General features: G+C 33.6%; 1 protein-coding gene across 2 annotated transcripts in view; it reads right to left on the minus strand.

Annotated features, from left to right (window-relative positions):
- Positions 1–20,847, minus strand: part of VRK2 (VRK serine/threonine kinase 2) — a 95,150-nt gene that overhangs the window by 62,331 nt on the left and 11,972 nt on the right. For both annotated transcript variants that reach the window (XM_023619064.2, XM_023619066.2), the window contains exons 3-6: positions 5,049–5,098; positions 4,243–4,312; positions 2,269–2,356; positions 559–664 (exon numbers count right to left, since the gene is read on the minus strand). In XM_023619064.2, the coding sequence (XP_023474832.1) occupies positions 559–664; positions 2,269–2,356; positions 4,243–4,312; positions 5,049–5,098 (314 nt within the window). The remainder of the gene's footprint in view (positions 1–558; positions 665–2,268; positions 2,357–4,242; positions 4,313–5,048; positions 5,099–20,847) is intronic.

The raw sequence follows: 20,847 nt of genomic DNA on the forward strand, positions 1-20,847 counted from the left end.
AAATGGAGTTTAGGCAAACTGAACACAAACAAGATAAGACAAATATGTGATATAAACAAAATGTGTGCGTGGGTGCTATTAAGATTTCATTGCTTCTTATTTGGCAAAGTATATATTATTCATTGCCATACTAATTACTGCCACCATCCCAAATTCATAATAAAAACTTTATAGCATACCCATACCATCACATGTTTAATATGGAAAATAATATATTTTGTCATAGTTTGCATTGTTACAAATATAACCGACAAAAGAGAGGTTACTCTTATAGCTATGCAAGCTTGTTCTGATATGTACATCAAAGCTGTGAGGAAAAAAAATCAGACCGTAGAACCAACACCTAATTGAGTTTGTAGTGCCAAACACAGCACATTCTGTCACTTACAGAGCCCACTGTTATCAATTTCACTAAAATAGCCTCTACTCTCAATAACTGACATTTCTAGGGCAATAATCCTTCATTCTCTGATAATTCCACAAAGGGCAACGATTTGTATATTGTAACAAGTAAATAATCTGAAAATGGAGCATGTGAAATAAGTCATTCTTTCTTACCATTCGGATACCTAGCTGCAGGACAGTTGACTTTTTAAAGGTACCATTCTGGTCTGAGATCTTCTGCAAATCTATTCCTAGTCTTTCCATTACCATGAATCTGTAACTATAAGAAGGAAATGTCAAAAAGAGATCTTAAGAGAGCAACGCTTGAAACTGTCTCTTTATGAATTTGAAAGAAGGAAAAACACCCCAACCTAACAGTGAAGAATGATGCAATCTGAACCATTAGAGAAAGACTGTGCATTAACAATCTTGCTGTTCTTTTGCAGAAAGATACTACGCAGTGTTTAGTTCGCAGGTAGTCTTCTAGAAGGAGAGACTGCTGTGCTGAACCACTCGTGCAGTCTTAGATCACGGAAAGAGAATAGTCTTTCTAAATTAGTCTCAAATTTAACTCATTGTGACTACATCACCTTCTTGCCACATGGCCTTGAACAAATTATTTGTCCATACAGAAAATTTTTTCTTGACCTTATAAAATCATACTCACTTTTTCTATACATTTATAAACATGCTGTTTTTAACACGCACATCTTCCTTTTCTTTTTCTGTTTGGCACCTCCGCCCCTTATTTTCTTCCCTTCACTTAATACCCAGTTCAGCCCCTATTCTACATCTAGGTAAAACACACACGAACACAGACATATAGGAATTCTTGTCTTTGCTTTATAAAAATGTGATCTTATTATATGCACTTTTCTGCATCTTACTTTTTTCAATAGTATCTCATTGAAATCCTGCCAAGTCAATTGGTATAGCTCAAACTTATTTCTTTAATGGGCTGCATAATACTACATGATATGTATGCACCATGATTTACTCTGCCATTCAGTCATCTACTGCCAGCCCTTTACTTTGTTTCAAGATTGTTTGTTCATTTTGTTTTTATTTATAGCATTTAAAAAACATTTGAGCAAAGCACTGATCTCAGAGCCTGTTTTCTCACTTAAGGGAAAAAAATACATCATCTATCTTAAAAGGCTATTGAAAAGACAAAATGGGTAACTAAAAAAAGACAGAATTTTTTCTCTATTTATTATTTATATGCGATGACTAGCCATATTTGGTGATTAAACAAATATTTCTACAAGTTCTTTGTTGTGCCTCTCCTCAAGAGATGGAGATTAAAAACACTGGATGGACTTAGTGACTTTCTTCTAACAAAGAGAATACAGCAGAAATGATGGGATATCACTTCTAAGATTAGATTATAAAAACGCTGTGACTTTCTTCTTGGATGCATGCTCTTGTGTGTGTGTGTGCACTCTTTCTCTCTTTCTCTGTCTTTCAATGACTTGCTCTACCAGAAGCCAGCTGCCATGTTTAATACTCAGGCAGCCTATGTCTCCATAGGCTCCTACATGGTGAGGAAGTGGGACCTGCCAACAATCACACGAGTGAACTTAGAAGCAGATCTTCTTAGGCCTGCAAATAGCCACATGAGTGACCTTGAAAGCATGTCCTTCCCCAGTCGAACCTTGATGTGACGGCAGCCCAACAGACAGCTGACTACCTCCTCATGAGAAGCCCTGAGCTAGAATCATCCAGGTAAGCCATTTATAGATAACTGATCCATGGAAACTAAGAAATATTAGTTTGTTATAAGCCACTACATTTTGGGTAATTTGTAATATAGCAACAGATAACTAATAGACCACAAAAGAAATAGTTATAGGACAATATTTGATTATAATAATTCCATTTTACCTTCTTCCCTTGAATTCAGTAAGACCAGAGCCATAAAACAGAGGAATTCCTAAATAATCAAGTTGTTTCAGTTCTATCCATTTTTTGACTGCAAAGATAAATTTAACAGGAGAAAAGACATTTTTTAGAAAGGTATTTCTTACTTTTGCACAGATACTAAAACTTAGCTAACGTCAATAGAAATTAGACCTTCCTAGGAATTTTCTTGTGTGTGAGAAGAAGATTCATCCTGAGATAAGATCCGTTGCCAATAGTTCTCTTTTTTCGCTTTGAGGAAGATTAGTCCTGAGCTAACATCCATAACAATCTTCCTCTTTATTTTTTGTATGTTGGATGCCTCCACAGCATGGCTGATGAGTGGAGTAGGTCCACACCTGGGACCTGAACCTGCAAACCTGGGCTGCCAAAGTGGAATGCGCGCAACTTTAACCACTCAGCCATGGGGTCAGGTCCTAGAAATTTTTTTAAAAAATCAAATCTATCTGGGCTGGCCCTGTGGCCGAGTGGTTAAGTTCGTGTGCTCCGCTGCAAGCGGCCCAGTGTTTCGTTCGTTCGAATCCTGGGCGCGGACATGGCACTGCTCATCTAACCACGCTGAGGCAGCGTCCCACATGCCACAACTAGAAGGACCCACAACGAAGAATATACAACTATGTACTGGGGGGCTTTGGGGAGAAAAAGGAAAAAATAAAATCTTTAAAAAACAAAATCAAATATATCTATCTAATGGATTCAAATTCTGTTTATCACTATAATTAACACAAAAAAATATACAGAAATTATAAATTATATCAGTTATAACCAAAATAAAAGTAGTCAGTCATAAAATGCATTGGTATTATACACACAAATGTTTCTACTCACAAGAGCAAAATATCATTCCTTTATACACTAGTTAATTTTTAAATATAAATATGTTAACCACGAAAGCATCAGTAGAGAGATGGCTTTTTCTTCCCTATTACTTAAAAACCTAAAGCTATGTTAGTCAAAAAAATAAGAATTGGGCAGAAAAATCACCTTACTCTGAAATTATGTTATACAGAAATTGTTTTGATTAAATTTAGTTTAAAAAAATCAAAACCACTTAAACAATCAGGTAGCTTATTTAATTTTTCACTTTTCTACCATATATGTTTAATGTTTCGGACAGCTCTACTGATAAACAATCAAGTTTAATGGATTCTATTTGTCACTCTGACATAGTTTAAGCAGTTAGTAAAGACTATAGTCTTAATTTTTAGAAGGTTTTATTAAGAAAATCAAAGTTAATTATTGAGACTAGACTCATCATTCTTTTTCTTAGACATAATGTAAAGGACCTGGACTATATAGTCATTACTCACATCAACTTCCTTAAAGCTTTACTTAGTCCATTTATGTCATATAGTATTTACAAAATGCTTTCATTCTTCTTCAGCTCTGCTTATATTCATTTCACATTCAAATCCTCTACCTGGTAGTTCTTTCATCTGATATCCAGCTCCAATTAATTTCTCAACATTCAAGTTTCTAACATTTTAACTTATTTTCTAAATCAGCAATGTTTAATCATTTCCATACACCTTACTCTAATCCACTCTATGATCATTTCCTTTGTTTGTATACCTACTCCCCTTTTGAATGTCTTTTCCTTACATCCTTCCTATTCAACTGGTTTTTTGTGAAAGAAATAATTTCATTCTAATATCTTTTATACTTAGAGAACTCTTGGCAGCCTACATCAACAATTCAACATTTTATGTAAAGTAGTAGAAACAACTTTGATTTGAAATATATAACCCATTATGTAGGTAATATCAAGATTTGTACACCATTTGTCTTGCTTTTAAACATTACAATAAACTGTATCATTTTACAATAAAATTTCTAATTGAAAAGAATTTTCCAAAAGGCTAGAGAAAGACAAAAATATTAACACTCACTTTAGCAAGCATATATATGGAAATAGCTTGCTTTGCTAATTTTACTTACTACAGTCTGTTTTTGCAGCTCTTTGATAAAATTTAAGTTCTGAAAATAATGGGCCATTTTCTTGATATTCCTATAAAATAGAAGAACAATTAATTGTCTTAGGGAAAAATAATTTAAACATCAAATTGGTATTTCAACTGTGAAAATATAAGTATACATATGTAATATGCAATAATACTTGAATCATTTATTATAAAACCCAGGCACCAGGTTTCCACTAAAAATCTCAGAAAAGCACTAAACAAACTTGAAGAATCTCATTTTTAAATTTAACGTGTAATAATGCTACCCTAAACACTCTTACACATGAAAATAGTCTCCGTATGGAAGAACTTACTAGAAGCACTGAGAATTGAATACACACACATACACAGACATTCAACATGTACATCAGGTGAATACACTGAAAACTACCCTGGGGGTTCATTCATACATGACACCTTTATTGAGTGTCTACTATATTTTATTCATTGAATGAAGTAAGCACAGAGGATGCAAACAAAAATAAAACCTCACACTTGCCTTTAAGCTCCTTACCATCTAGAGTAGAGAGGAAGGGAGGGTAGGAGAGAAGGAGAGGACAGATAGCTCGATAAGATCCAAGGATGATAAGCGTCAATACAGAAGAATAAAGTTCTCCAGTCTTTACATTTTAATAATGTGAAAATACATCATAACATTAGGTTTATTGATAAGTAAAATTATGAAAACTAAGGTGAGAAACATTTTTACAAAAATAAAATGAACAAAGCAGAAAATAAAAAAGTCAAATATATGTGAAATACAAATTTAAGAGCAAAACTTACTACTTTTATTACATGTCTTGCATCTTTATCTGGTTTGTTTTTGGGGAAAGCTGAAAAACAAAACACAGCAGGGGAAAAAATAGTTGTTTACAATTACTGAATGCCTACTATATCCCAGACACTGTGCTAAGCACTTCACATGTATCAAATTATATTATCATATCCTCCCAAGAACCTCTTATGGTAGGTATTATCTCCATTTTACACAAGATCCTACTAAGGTTTGATAAGTTGAATAACTGGTTCACTAAGAAGAGCAGATTGGGGATTGAAACTCAAATCTGTCTAGCATCACAGCCCATACTCTTTACCATAAACCATATTCAAATATTCAAACACAGAAATCAACAGATGATATTAATCACATAGATCCAGATTTGGGGGAAAAAATTTCCTAGATATATAGCATTAAAGCCAAGATATGACATATAGTAAAATCCATTTATTCAATTTTACTAAATTAAAATCTATGATAATTCAGAGATAAAAGTTGATTCATTTTAAGTAAAAAGTTCAAAACAATTTCTACTTGGCAAAATTCTGAAATAAATCAAGTTAGAATGAGAATAAAGTCTTTTAAAAATCATCTTCTGAGCACAGCAATCAGTTATTTCTACATTAAATAATACTTAAAATACAAGCTCATTTCAATTTCATGTTCTTACTTCCCTTTATTATTTACCATTTACATTTTAGATATAGTAATCCAACTTCTGAAAGCTCCACTGTTCAAATTTTTAGATCAAGTCAGTCCCTTCCTCTATATTACCTAAACTGTTAAAAGATTACTGTTTTCAAATCTTGGTAAAAGAAGTTGACATGTATATTTATCTGTATTGTGAAAGCCTAGAATTTTGTCATTCATCTATTTACTCTTCTTCCATTTATTCCTTCCTTCATTCAGCTAACCAATATTTATTTATCAAGAGGCAAGAATATGCAAGGCACTGTGTTAAGGCTTAGTTAGAATATTTAAAGGCAAGTGAAAGGAAAAAGATGGAACTAGTATTGAATATGATTGAAAATTGGCACTTAGACTGAGAATACAGATCAAATTCTTCAGATATATTTTCAGTATATTTATCAAAACTCTGTGTCTTCTTCCTTGAGAGTATTATGCTAAGTGAAATAAGCCAGATAAAAAACACAATCTCTGTACGACTCCACTCATATGTGGAAGTTAAACACATGGACAAAGAGAAAAGATTAGTGGTTACCAGGGGAAAGGGGGTTTGGGGGGTGAACACAAAGGGTGAAGTGGTGCACCTACAATATGACTGACAAATAATAATGTACAACTGAAATTTCGCAAGGTTTTAAACTATCATAATCTCAATAAAAAGTAAATAAATAAATACTGAAAAAATTTTAAGTCTCTAAAACAAAAGAAAACTTTGTGTCTTCTTATCACTACTAACATTTTTCCTTTTTTTCTCCTAACTCTATCAACTTTTTCTTTCCTCTATTAATTCACATGATAGGTGTAAAAAATATAGCAAAAATTCACTACAGTACATAAATTCTACCTTACAGTTGAGCAAACTCATGCACAATTTTCTTAACTATTCTCCAAAATTTGTGATGTCAGCAATGCTAATTAGCCAGTTGAACAAATTATTACTTCAATTTTAGTTGATATTAGATATAAATTGTGATCCCAGACCTTTTTACAGTAACAAAGAAACTAAACTTATTCACATAAATTAAAATTCTCTCTTCATCTTTATTCATGTAAAGTCATTTCATTTTCACCTATACAGTAGTCCCAAGGGAACTGCACGAGTGGCTTATCCACATCTAAGGAAGGAAAAGACTCAAGAGAGTATATACTGAAGGAGGAGTCCGGTCTTGGGATAGAAGAAGGGGTAAGAACAGCCTTTCTTCCCACCGCATGGCAAACCAGTTTTATTTGCAGGGTGCCAAAGGCTGGGAAGAAACAGCCCTGCCCAAACCCTGGTCTACTTAGTACAGCATAGACTGTAGGTAACAGTCTTCACTTCCTGATGTTGACGTCAGTAGAAACTTCCTGCTTCTTGTCTAAAAGCAAGTGGTCTCAGAGCAAATAAATCTTTAAGGCCAACAGAATGTAAAAAGCAAAAAAGGAAAACAGGAATTTCACCTAGACAAACAATTTACCATGTTGTCATTCAGAAAAAACATATCCAACCAATCCAATGTCCTACTTTTTGCTGATTTCAATCAGTATATCCCCACCACTTCATAATCTGAATCTTCCTTTCATCTTATTTCACACGAACATAATCACGTGTTGACACACACTTGAAACATCCCTACACGTGTCATTTGATAGCCACACAATATTCTCTATAAATTTCCAAGTCAAATTATATTGGAGGGCCTAAATCCAAAAATCAATTGACTAGAAAGCTCTTGGAGATGGATGTCAACAAATAAAATTGTCCTAGTTACCATGGAGGTCTCTTTACAGTAATCAATCAGTTAATTAATGAAACAAATATTTATTTTCTACTGTAAGTCAAGCCACATTCTAGCTAGTGAAATTAAATGATGGAAAACAAACATGGTATCTGCTTTTACAGTCTAGTAGAGAAATAAGACATTCATCAAATATTCATACAGAAGTGTAAAACTGTAATTATAATAAATTTTAAATGGAAAGGTAGATGGTACTATGAGAATGTATAATTTAATCTATATAAAAGGGAATGCTTGACAAGAATAGTTGGAGAGTTGGTGAAGGGCCAGTTGCAAATCTAGTTAATAATTTCTGTCTAGTGAAAGGTTTTAAAAGCTTGAGGTATAGTTGGAGGCCAGGAAACACTTAATTAGATTTCCATTCTGAACAGATCACTACATGTATGTGGAGAACAGACTGAGGAGGATTCAGAGTAGACACTGATGGATCAGTAAGGATTTAATTTCGATAGATCAGAGAAGAGAAGACCATATCTTAGACTGGAGTATCAAGGGTAGATGAAGACAAATGAGCAGATTCTAGAGATTCCAGAAAGTGAAACTGATAGGACTTGATGATGGAGGGAAGGGTAGGATGGCAACTGACTCATCTATTGGGGGTTGAAAAAATGATCAGTCATAGGCCGTGATAGTATTGAAAGTACAGTAGTCTCATATCTTCATTTAAATTCCTGACAAGAGGTCCGATGACGTGGTAAAGAATGTATTATGCACATATATGATATTTGCCTTCCTAGCATTTCTTTCCTATTCATTGGGAACCTTATCTGGTTTTCGTCTGAAGAATCAAACCTCCCACTATCCATGTGGATCTGGTAGGGCTGCCTATCACAGTGTATCCTCCCGTACATCCCAGAGCTGGGCATATGACCAGGCCTGGCTAATTGGAATATATAAGCCCACTGGCCACAGTAACCAGTTCAGAAAGGAGAAAATGCCCCAACTAGGTAAAAAAGTCTTCCTCAGGATTTGAGGTTAAAATGCTAAGTAACACAAGACAGACTATATGCTGTAAGGATATCAAAACCCTAGAAATAATAGTGATCACTTGCCTCAGCTAATGGAAAATAAAGTCTCAAAATCAAATCCAACACTGAGGAAAGTAGAGTTAAGGCTGAGAGAAAGAGCGAGCCTTAGTGACATTGCTTAAGCCCTAGATCTATCCATACCTGAAGCCAAAAGAGCCCTGTACTTCTCAGTCACGAGAGTTAATAAATCTCCCTTTTGCTTAAAATCACTTGAGTTTCTGACTCCGGCAACCAAAGACTTACGCAGAAGGCAACTTGAAAAACTAAAATATGACGAAGTCTCGTTAAGAATGTCAACAGACTAGCAGACTAGATAAATCAAAAACCTTCCTCTATAAAATAAACAAGATGCTGAACAAAATAAATCAAACTTCCTGATAAATCTAGAGTTGATTTAGAAAAAAAAAAAAAAAAGTAAGGAAGCCAAAGACAAAGAGAAATGTAAAAACCAGAGGGAAATGTACACGAGCATTGATGTTCCAGGCAACGCTGCAGATGTTCTCAGCAGGCTGCCCAGTCTGGGTCACCAAGGATATGAGTTTTAAAGCCCTCTTAGAAAAAGGACTAGTCCTTGGGCCTGCAAGAGGCAGAAATTTGAAGTTAAGGTGGCCACATAAAGTCAGAAATTTCAAAGTGCTACATTCTCAGTAGTGAGAAACACTAAACAGAGAGAAAGAAATAGGGATATGGGAGAGAGGCAATAGGGGGCAGAGAGGGAGATAGGGAGGGAGGGAAAGAGAGAAAGGAAGGAGACAGACAGAAAGAACAAAAGAAACAGAGAGAGAATCCATCACTACCAAACACAGAAAGAAGTTAAAAACAAAAACAAAAAAACCCACCTTGACTTGGCCTAGACCTTGAGTGTGAGGAAAAATAGAGTCTCTCTTGATAATTAATTATCCCAAAGCTACCTTCAGGAATTTGAGGTTCAAATTTACACTACAGTATGGTACAGGAACTCAAGCCAATGATAACCCACAGCACCTGGCAGAAGCAAAAACAAATTTCCTTCAAGGGATACAGGACCCACAGGATTACCAGAGATAAAGCATGGCTAAAGATGAGCTAATGATCCAAAATTACAAAACAAGAGAGAAAACAAAAGGCAGAAACCCCAAGAAACATAGACCTCCCATATAGATCGAGTATCTGTCCAAAGTGACAGCAGACACAAACAAAGGCATCAATAACATAAGAAATAATGTGAAATGCTCTGTGAAAACAGCTGAACAAATTGGTTGTAATTCAAAAAACATCAGCAATATAAAAGTGACCAAGAACAGGGAATACATTAGAACCCCAAGAGGACATCTGGGAGTAAGTTTAAATTTGGAATAGACAAATACTCTACCCAAATATCTATACTTGGTAGAACATTTAATAAATTGTATTATAGTCACAGCACAGAATACATTGTAGTAAAGAAAATGAATGAAATACAGATAGTTATAATGTTGAGTGAAAGAAACCACATAAAACAGAATGCATACTTATGATTCCTATTTATATAAATTTTAAAACCCACAAACTTCTATTTGTTTAGGGATGTACACATACATACTATACCTATAATAAAAAATGGTAAAATAAAAACCGTAAATAGGGTAGACAGTGTTGTTACTACTACAAGAAAGGGAGGAGGTGTTGGAGCTTCTGGAGTGCTGGTTATGTTTTGATATATTATATGCTTGGCCTGGATGGGGATAGTGAGTGTTTTGTTATGAGTTATACTTTTTTGATAAATTGTATGTTTATGTTGTATGAGCTATTATATATATGAATATATATAATACTCATATAACCATTAATATTTAAAATCTAATGAAAAGACAAAATGGTAGATTAGATAGAGCTAGAAAGAGAATTAGGAAACCAAATTAGATTTGAGGAAATAATCCAGAGTTCAGCAAACAGAGATAAAGAGACATAAAATATGAAGAAGAGATTAGGAAACACCAAGGGAATATATAACAGAAAAACAATTTTCTAAGTAAGTTCCAGAACTAGAGAGTAGAGAGAATGGAAGACAGGCACTTTTGAATAAATAATATATGACAACTTTCTAAAATTGATAAAAGTCATGAATCCTCAGATTTAAGAATCACAAGTCCCCAGCAAGATAAATAATAAATCTGTACTTCGGCCCACCATAGTCAAACTGCACAACATCAAAGACAAGCAACTCGAGAGAAAAGATTAGATTACATACAAAAATAGATGAAACAACAGACTTCTCAATATCAACAAAGGAATAAGAAAACAATTGAATAATATCATCTTCATATGCTGAGAGAAAATCATTATAAATTTAGAATAAGTTGCAATGAAAACACTGACAAAAATAACGTACAAGACAGGAATATGGTGACTAGAGTTAAAGCGTTGTAATGGCCATGTATTTATCGAGGAGAAAAGTAGACACTGATTAGCTTTGCAGTTTCTTAAATTAAGAGAGTATGTTAAAGTTTACAGGTAATCACTAAAATAATAGAAATAAAATTCCTAACTTCAAAATCAGTAGAGAAAAAAATGCCAGGAAAACCTAAGCAATCAAATAGAAGACAGGAAAAGAATGATTCAAAAAAAGACAGAAAAGGCAGAGTAAATAGAAACATGATAATATAAATAAATTAAAATACCTGAGTATATCAATTTTTAGCCATACATTTTTTTCATATTTTACTATCTTTGAAATTTGAATGCAAGTTATAACTGCAGATATCATACAGTTGCTGTCAACCACACAGCAGCTATGACAGTTGTCACTGCCCGTGCAGATACAAGCTCAGTCCCAGATGTCTATCTGTCTTCACTTTAACCGAGTCATGTACATTGCTAGGAGTATTACATGTTAAGTTTTTTGGGGGTTTTTTTATGTTTTTTTTTTTCTCCCCAAAGCCCCCCGGTACATAGCTGTATATTCTTCGTTGTGGGTCCTCCTAGTTGTGGCATGTGGGACGCTGCCTCAGCATGGTTTGATGAGCAGTGCCACGTCCACGCCCAGGATTCGAACCAATGAAACACTGGGCCGCCTGCAGCAGAGCGCACGAACTTAACCACTCAGCCATGGGGCCAGCCCCTACACGTTAGGTTTAACTGTCACTTACAATGATTTGTGTATGTAGAATAATTAATTAATTAAATAGCCCAAAACAGAGGAGTAGGGCATAAATTTGATATTAGTGAAAAAAATATTCATTAAGATATGACTGCAACAACTGAGTGTTTTATGAGTTCCATATGTAAGACTAGTTTTAAGGTGTTGTGTCATAGTTTAACAGGAAGTTTTACGTATTAGATATAAAACAGGTCTTAAACACAAAAGGAACCATCAAAGAGGAAGACAATTATGAATTTTTAAGCATCTAGTGGTGACTCAATATATGTATGTAAAATAATGATGTATCTTATAATCAGTGACACCTTAGATTTTAAAAAATATGCCAATAATCATAAAAAACTTGAGTAGACTACGTTCACCAGCTAAGGAAAGAAACTGTAAGACTGTTAAAATAATAAATGTATACTATTTATAAGACACAACTAAAACCTAGTGGTGCAGAGAAACAAAAAGACAGAAAATAAACCAATTAGCCAAAACTAGCTCAAAGAAGGCTGGAATATATATTTTGAAAATTAAATAAATCTCAGGGAAGAAGAATTATTAGATATAAAGTTAGTCTAACCTAATCATAAAAGTAATGATTCAAAGGAAAGACTAAAATTATGAACTTGATAGCCTTTGATAATGTACCTTCACAATATATAAATCAAAAACCAGCGGAATTACAAGAAAAAAATTGACAGAGTGACAAAAATCGTTGAAGATTTTAATATAATTCCATAAGTATAGGCAAGCAGACAAAAATAAATTAAAACAATACAATTAACTGGTTTTTCTGTTTGTTTGTTTTATGAGGAAGATTGGCCCTGAGCTAACATCTACTGCCAATCTTCCTCTTTTTGCTTGAGGAAGATTCCTGCTGAGCTAACATCTGTACCAATCTTCTATTTTATGTGGGATGCCACCACAGCATGGCTTGATGAGTGGTGCTAGGTCCACGCCCAGGATCTGAATCTGCAAACCCCAGGCTGCCAAAGCAGAGCAGGCAAACTTAACCACTACACCACTGGGCCAGTGTAAAACAATTAACAGTTTTTATCTAAAGGCCATATAAAAAACAGTATCAAATCAATTAAGGAACATACACTCTTTCCAAACTAACATAAAATATTCTTTAAACTGCCATATTTTTACCTAGAAAGCAGGTTTCATCAAATATCAAAGAATAAAGATTATTAAGGCTATATTCTGTGACTGCAATGCCTGGTCCCTAGGCCAAAGAAGAAATCACAATGGAAATTAGAAAATACATAGAACTGAATAATATTGAAAATATCATATTGAAACTAGTTAAAATGCAGTTGAAGGGCATATTTATTATGTATTTATCTCTGATAGAATATAAGCTTCACAAAGACAGAAATGTTACATTTTATTTAGATGTGTCCCAAGCACCTAGAATAGAGCGTGGTAGGCATTACATATTTGATGAATAATTTAATGGATGAAAGTGGTACCTAGAAAGAAATTCATAGCATTGAAAAGTTTATTTTAAGAAAACCGAGGAGTATCCAAGATGGTGACATAGGAGGCTCCTGAGCTCCCATCCACCCAAGGATGCACCTTCATCCTGGTAAAGGTAAATATCCAGTTAAATTCAGAGTACACTAAAATTGCAATAGTAGTGGGTAAATCACTTGTAACACTAGCATAACAATTAAAAGTATTTTAAAAAACTATAATTATAATAATTTTTTAACGAATACACAGGACAAAAACATGTATATTTTGACAACAAAGGCATAAATGTGGGGCCAGCCCCATGGCCAAGTGGTTAAAGTCCTGCACACTCCACTTCAGCGGCTCAGGTTCACAGGTTCAGATCCTAGGCGTGGACTTGCACCACTCGTCAAACAATGTTGTAGTGGCGACCCACATACAAAGTTCAGGAAGACTGGCACAGATGTTACCTCAGGGCTAATCTTCCTCAAGCACAAAAAAAAAAAGGAATGGCAATGGATGTTAGCTCAGGGTGAAAGGGTGAATCTTCCTCACAAAAAAAAGAAAGAAAGAAAATGTGGTGTATATGTATACATATATATATATATATATACACAACAGAATATTATTCAGCCTTACAAAAGAAGGCAATCCTGCCATTTGTGACAACATGCATAAACCTGGAGGGCATTATGCTAAGTGAAATAAGCCAGACAGAGCAAGACAAATACTGCATGGTATCGCTTATATGTAAAATCTTAAAAAAAAAAAAAGTCAAACTCATAGAAACAGGAAGTAGAATGGTGGTTGCCAGGGACTGGGAGGTGGAGGAAATAGGGAGAGGTTGGTAAAAGGATACAAACTTTCAGTTATGAAATGAATAAGGTCTGAGGATCTAATGTGTAACATAGAGACTATAGTTGATGATACTGTATTGTTTAAATGAAATTTGTTAAGAGAGCTGAACTTTAAGTGTTCCCACCAAAATAAATAAATAAATAAATATGAGGTGATGGATGTGTTACTTAATTGTGGGAATTCCTTCACAACATATATATCAAATTATTATGATGTATGCTTTAAATATATTAAATTTCTTTGTCAATTGTACCTCAATAAAGTTGAAAAAAAGTAGAAAAGAAGAAATCCTTGGGTATAAATCTAACAAAATATATACAATATCTATATGAGGAAAACTACAAAAGTCTGATGAAAGAAATCAAAGATCTAAATATGTGGATAGATATTCCCTGTTCATGGATAGGAAGACCCATCTGAAGATGTTGGTTATTCCCAACTTCTATAGATTTAATGCAACCCTAATCAAAATACCAACAAATTACCTTATGGATATCGACATACTGATTCTAAAGTTTACATGGAAAGGCAAAAGAGCCAGAACAGTCAACACAATACTGAAGAAGGAGAACAAAATCAGAGGATTGATGCTACCCAACTTGAACGCTTTCTATAAAGCTATAATTATTAAGACAGTGTGATAGTTTCCAAAGAACAGACAAATAAATCAATAGATCACAATAAAGAGCCCAGAAATAGACTCACACAAATATAGTCAACTGATCTTTATAAAGTAGCAAAGACAAATCAATTGAGTAAGTGTAGTCTGTTCAGCAAATCGTATTGGAACTGGATATCCATATGCAAAAAATGAATGTAGACACTGACTCTACATAAATGCTAACTCAAAATGGTTCTTAAACCTAAATTTAAAACACAAAATTATAAAACTTTTACAAATAACATAGGTGAAAATCAAGGTGACCTAGGGTGACGTTTTAAAATACAATGCCAAAGCATAATCTATGAAAGAAAAATTTGATTAGTTAGACTTCATTAAAATTAAAATTTTCTGCTCTGCAAAGGACACAATTAAGAGAATGAAAAAAATCACTCACAGTCTGGGAGAAAATATTTGCAAAACACATTATCTGACAAATACAACTTGTATCCTAAATATACAAAGAACTCTTAGAACTCAATAATAAAATCAATAGCCCACTTAAAAACAGGCAAAATATCTGAATAGACAACTCCACGAAGAAGATATACAGATGTCAAATAAGCATATGAAAACATGCTCAACATCATATATCATATGAGAATTACAAATTAAAAAAAACAGTAAGATACAATTACACATTTATTAGAATGGCTAAAATCCAAAACATTGACAATAGTTAATGCTGGCAAGGATGCGAAGCAATAGAAATTCTCATCCGTTGCTGGGGAGAATGCAAAAAGTGGTACAGACACTTTCGAAGACAGTTTAGCAGCTTCTTAGAAAGCTAAACCTAGTTTTATTATATGATCCAGGAATCATACTCCTAGGTGTTTACACAAAGGAGTTGAAAACTATGTCCACACAACAATGTGCACATGAATGTTTGTATCAGCTTTATTCATAATTGCCAAAAACTGAAAACAATCTAGATGCCCTTCAACGGGTGAATGGATAAGCAACATGTGGTAAATCCACATGATGGAATATTATTCAGCAATAAAAAGAAATGCACTACTAAGCCATGAAAAGACATGGAGGAAACTTAAATGCATATTGTTTAGTGAAAGAGGCCAGTTTGGAACATAACGTATGATCCCAACTATATGCCATTCTGGAAAAGGTAAAACCATAGAAACAGTAAGAAGACCAGTGGTTGCCAGGGGTTTATGGGCAGGGGCAGAGGAATAAATAGATGGAGCAAAGGGGAAATTCAGGGCAATGAAACTACTCTGTATGATACTGTAATGGTGGATACATGACATTATGCCCAGATGTCATTCTGTCAAAACCCATAAAACTGTACAACACGAGTGAACCCTAATGTAAACTGTGGACTTTCGTTAATAATAATGCATCAATATTGGTTAATACATTGTAACAAATGTAGATGAATTCAAGAAAAAAATGCCAAAACTATACAGATGTTGGGCTATTTGATAAAGACTTTTAAGCAACTAATAAAAATGGTCCAGTAAGTAAAGGCAAACACTTTTGGAACAAATGGAAAGACAGACCAAAGCAGCAAAGACATAGAAGACACAAAGAAAAGTCAAATGATACTTTTGGAACTGAAAAATAAAATGACAAAAAAAGTTTTTTTAAAAAATCATGAGTGGGCTCAATATGATTATAGAGATAACACATGAAAGAATCACTGAACTTGATGTAGGATCAAGAGAAATTTACCCAACCTGAAAAACAGCAAGTGTTTGTGGACTGGAAGACTCAACGTAAGTAAAAGTGTCAATTCTCCCCAAATTTATCTATATATTTAACTCAATACCAATCAAAATCTCCTTAAGACTTTTTTTTGTAAATACAGATAAGTTGGTTATAAAATGTATATGGAAAGGCAGGACCTAGAAGAGATAAGATACTTTTGAGAAAGAGCAAAGTTGGAGAAATCACGCTACCCAAAGGTCATTAAATGGCAGAATAAACAAACTGTGGTACATCCATACAATACAAAACTACTTGACAATGAAAAGAAACGAACTACTGATATGCACAACAGCTTGGATGAATCTCAAAGGCATTATTCGAAGAGAAAAAAATCCAATCTCAAAAGGTTACATACTGTACAATTCCATTTATAGGAAGTTCGTACAGTCTTAAAAAGACAAAACTGCAGTGATGGAGAACAGATCAGGGGTAAGGAAAGGGTGTACCTACAAAGAGATAGCATGAGGAAGATTTTAGGGGTGATGAATCTGTTTAGTATTCCAATTGTGGTGGTGGTGTGTTAAAATTCATAGAAATGTACACTCACAAAAAGTCAATTTTTCTCTGTATTAATTTTTAAATAATAATAAAAAGGATGCAACAAATATGCAATCATAATACATAGTAGAATATGCTTAGTGACAAAAGAGAGGCAAAAGATTGTTGAAAACAAATACACGATATACAACTTTGACAGAAAATGTAAAAAGAAAAACAGCAGGTTTCAAGGGGAAGCTGGATTTCAAATAAATAAAACTTGAATACATAGAAACTGGAGACAGAATGCAGATGATAAAGAGAAAGACAGAATAAGTAAGATAATCTTGGTATGCATTTCCAGCAATGGAGTCTAAGACTATGACATATAAAAATTCTGGTTTTTTATGTTTACTAAATCACCACACACAGTTTTTAAAATGAGTTCTTGTATAGGTGGAAAAAAGCTTATTCTCTGAAACACTGTTAAATCCCCCACAAATATAAATTATTTCTTACTAACGGCATATTCAACTTTGTAGCTTATTAATTACTGTGGTACAATGAGTTATCTTCAAACTTTTAGAAATGGAATGTTTCCTGGAAGCCTCATATACAGAACAGATGGAAGTAGAAATGCTCAGGTTGAAACACGGGTGAAGGGACCAGAGCCCCTACCCCTTTCACTTGTATACCTGGGTTCCACAGAGACCAGCGTGAAGACCTACTGGTAAGCGATTTGTCATTTTCTGAGTTTGTTTATAATACCTCTAGTTATATTTGTAATAATTTCTTATTGAATGTTTGCTATATTTTCTTTTCTCTCTTTTTTTAAGTATAAAAAACATAGTAGCATTCTGGTGATATTCAATTCTCTCATTACATTTTCATCTGGCTGTTTAGTAACCTTTTGTCATTATATAACTTCCTTGTTCAGCTCTCTCAGTGATTTTTACTATGAAATGTAATATAATAATTTCAAAAACCGCTCATTTGACTCTTACACGTGCACGAAAAATCTTGATATTTTTGTACTTTATATTTTATTGGTATTCCCTTTTTGCAACTGATAATGGGATTTTTGGCAATGATATTCTTGAATAGAGGATTTCAGCCTGTTTTTATCTAATGCAGTTTGTCAATTGTATTATAATCCAATACTCTGTAAATTTATATTGCTGCTATTTTTCTTTGCTCTTCTTCGCCAATTACTCACTAGTTGTGGTACATATTAGATATTTTATTTCATTTTATAATAGGCTATCTTTCAACCCATTTACCTATTTCTCAACACTGATATCCTCCAACCCAGATGTTTTCATTATTATTATTAACTAAATACATTTTGAGCTTCTTGAAAGGTTGATATGTAACAACTTTTTAAACTTTTAACCCTATAAGTCCTAACCACAGTTCATTAATCTACTTTAGAAATTTGAATTGCATTATAAAATTCTATGTTCATAACTCCAATTTTTACTAAACTGGTTTTACTTTGTACCATCAAATCTTTTCTTAATATTTTAATTCATTTATCTCTTGTAAGTCTCTTTCAATTATATACTTTCAAGTCTACTTCATCTTTGTGCTACTTTGTTATGAAATGATTTCAGATTTCCTAAGACCTCAAAAGTTTCCTTCTATCTCTTCAGAGACATCCAGTTTGGCCAGGTGGAATACTGGAATGACAGCCATATTTCTCTTAGCTATCATGAAGTCTTTCTATTTTCAGTCTATGAATTAAGGGCTGAAGGAGTCCTTGATCTCCCTTCCTGAAATGATACTGTAAATTCTGTATTTTAAGTTTAAAAACCCACTACGTAAGAATGTTAGCCCCACCCTCACTTTTTGAAACACTTTCTAATATTCATGCTGAAATTAGCTTTGACTAGGGTTTCTATTTTGCAGGTCTTTACCTTGTTATGTGATAGTCTTATCTATAGATTTACCACATAAACAGATAATAGAACCATTATTTTTTCTTCTTGATGATCTCTTTATGCCATTTTTCTGTGACTCAGATTTGCTTGCTTGCCCATTAATAGTACAGCTAATTCTTTGCTCCACTGAGTCAATTCTTTCCTTAAAGCCTCTATCCATGTTTCAGTGTCTCTCACCACCTTTCAGGATCTCACAGATTTTCAGGGTTAGAAGGAATTTTTAACAGACCTTCCCCAATAAAATCCTCTTATTTTTACAGAGATTCCATAATGTATTAAACTAGTTAATTTTGGAACATTTATACTCGTTCAAAAGCTTTCTGCTGGAGTAGAAACTCTGATATTACAGAAGTCCACACGATTTTTTTCTTCCCCTTTTCATCACACAGCAACATTTGCCCACTAAATAAACAATTTCGTTTTGCTCTCTTCTCACTTTTCTTGAAGTGTATTGTATAGGGATTTTTTTAGTGGCTTTTACTACTTTTCCTTCTATCATCCTCCCAACACTTTGTAAGATAGAGGTTTATACAACTAATACTCCACTCTCAATAGTAATACTCACATTTGACACTGAGATCTATATTAGAATTGTAACACATGATCTTTTAATAGAAACAAAATCAAGTATAATGAGTAGCTTTTGTTCACATTCTCCAGAAATTTAAATTAATAACCCCATATCACCATAAGTGCTCAAAAACATGTATTCTAAAGTAACATTATATTTTGTTCATTTTTTCCCCTTGCTATCTATATAGTCCAAAGAAAAACAGTATCCTAGCATAAAAACCAGCATTTCAACATCTATTAAATATCTCTTCTCCATTAAAAATACCTAAAGATTTGCCTCTACATAAAATGTTATACTTTTTTCTCGTAAAATTATCTATAGGCATGCAATAAATCACTACTATTATATAATAATATCTTGAAAGAACTGAATAATTTTCCAAAAACTATACTTCTATTATAAATAACATATTTTGGTGTTTGAATAAATTCTATAAGGAAATATATTCTCTATCAAGATTCCACCTATCCAAGTATTTTTGTTTGTTTTTCTCTTTAAAAGACTAGTTTTCTAATATCTTTAAATTACTATCCAATGAAAAAGACATGTCAAAAGTAATTCAATATTTGTAAAAATATCTATTTTTACATGAGACTAATTAAAACTGTATCATAGGGATTCAAAGAGGCCTCTTTTGATCTTCCTGTTTCTTATTAGATTCAAAACAAATGCATAAAATCCCTATAAACTAGACAAACTCATTCATTTTTGAAAAAGCAGGAAAATACACCAAATTTTTCTCATCAGTCTGTATGCACTATTGGTTGACTATTCTCATAAAAATATTGTTTGATCTAGGTATAGAACATTTTTAATGTATTTTTTTCCAGTTCTTAACATTAGATTTACTATAAATATCAGATGTTCTTTCACAGATTTGAACTTAATAATATTAAAAACATATCACTGATGCTCTAAACCTCGAGTTGACAATCTGAATGAAAATGACACCGTTATTAGCATCAGCACTAACAGATTTCTTAAATTAGCTGCCAATACTATCAATTAGATATTTCACTGTTATTTTAGAGATGAGCATGTCAGAAGCATATGATTTGCACTGTTTTTTCTCTAGCTAGCAATAAATTCAAAGTGTTCTTTGACAAAGGACATCAATCAGTAGAGCAAAGAATCCTGAGTTCAAATGTAGACAGAGGCAGTTATTAAAACTGTGGCATGGTGGCAAATTTCTCCACCTCCCTGGACCTCAATATCTCCCTTATGAAGTTGTTGGAAGGACTCAAAGCAACAACGCCTGTAAAGCATTTAACACAGAGCGTGGCACACACTAAGTGAAAGATTTTAGTAGCAGTTAATGATGACAACGATTTCCTGAAAACGATTTCGACAACTGTCTCTAGCAGTTATCAGAGGCCGCAGACACATATGATTCATCTGCTACTCTTTCCCGGAGATTCACTCTTTCATTCTCTTTTACTTTTCTGTGTCCCATGTTCACGGCCTCCTCCGTGAGGCTCTGGTAGTGTTACCTCTGAGAATTTCATTAGGTGGCAC

This window comes from Equus caballus, chromosome 15 (assembly GCF_041296265.1).
Source record: "Equus caballus isolate H_3958 breed thoroughbred chromosome 15, TB-T2T, whole genome shotgun sequence".
NCBI classification, from domain to species: domain Eukaryota; kingdom Metazoa; phylum Chordata; class Mammalia; order Perissodactyla; family Equidae; genus Equus; species Equus caballus.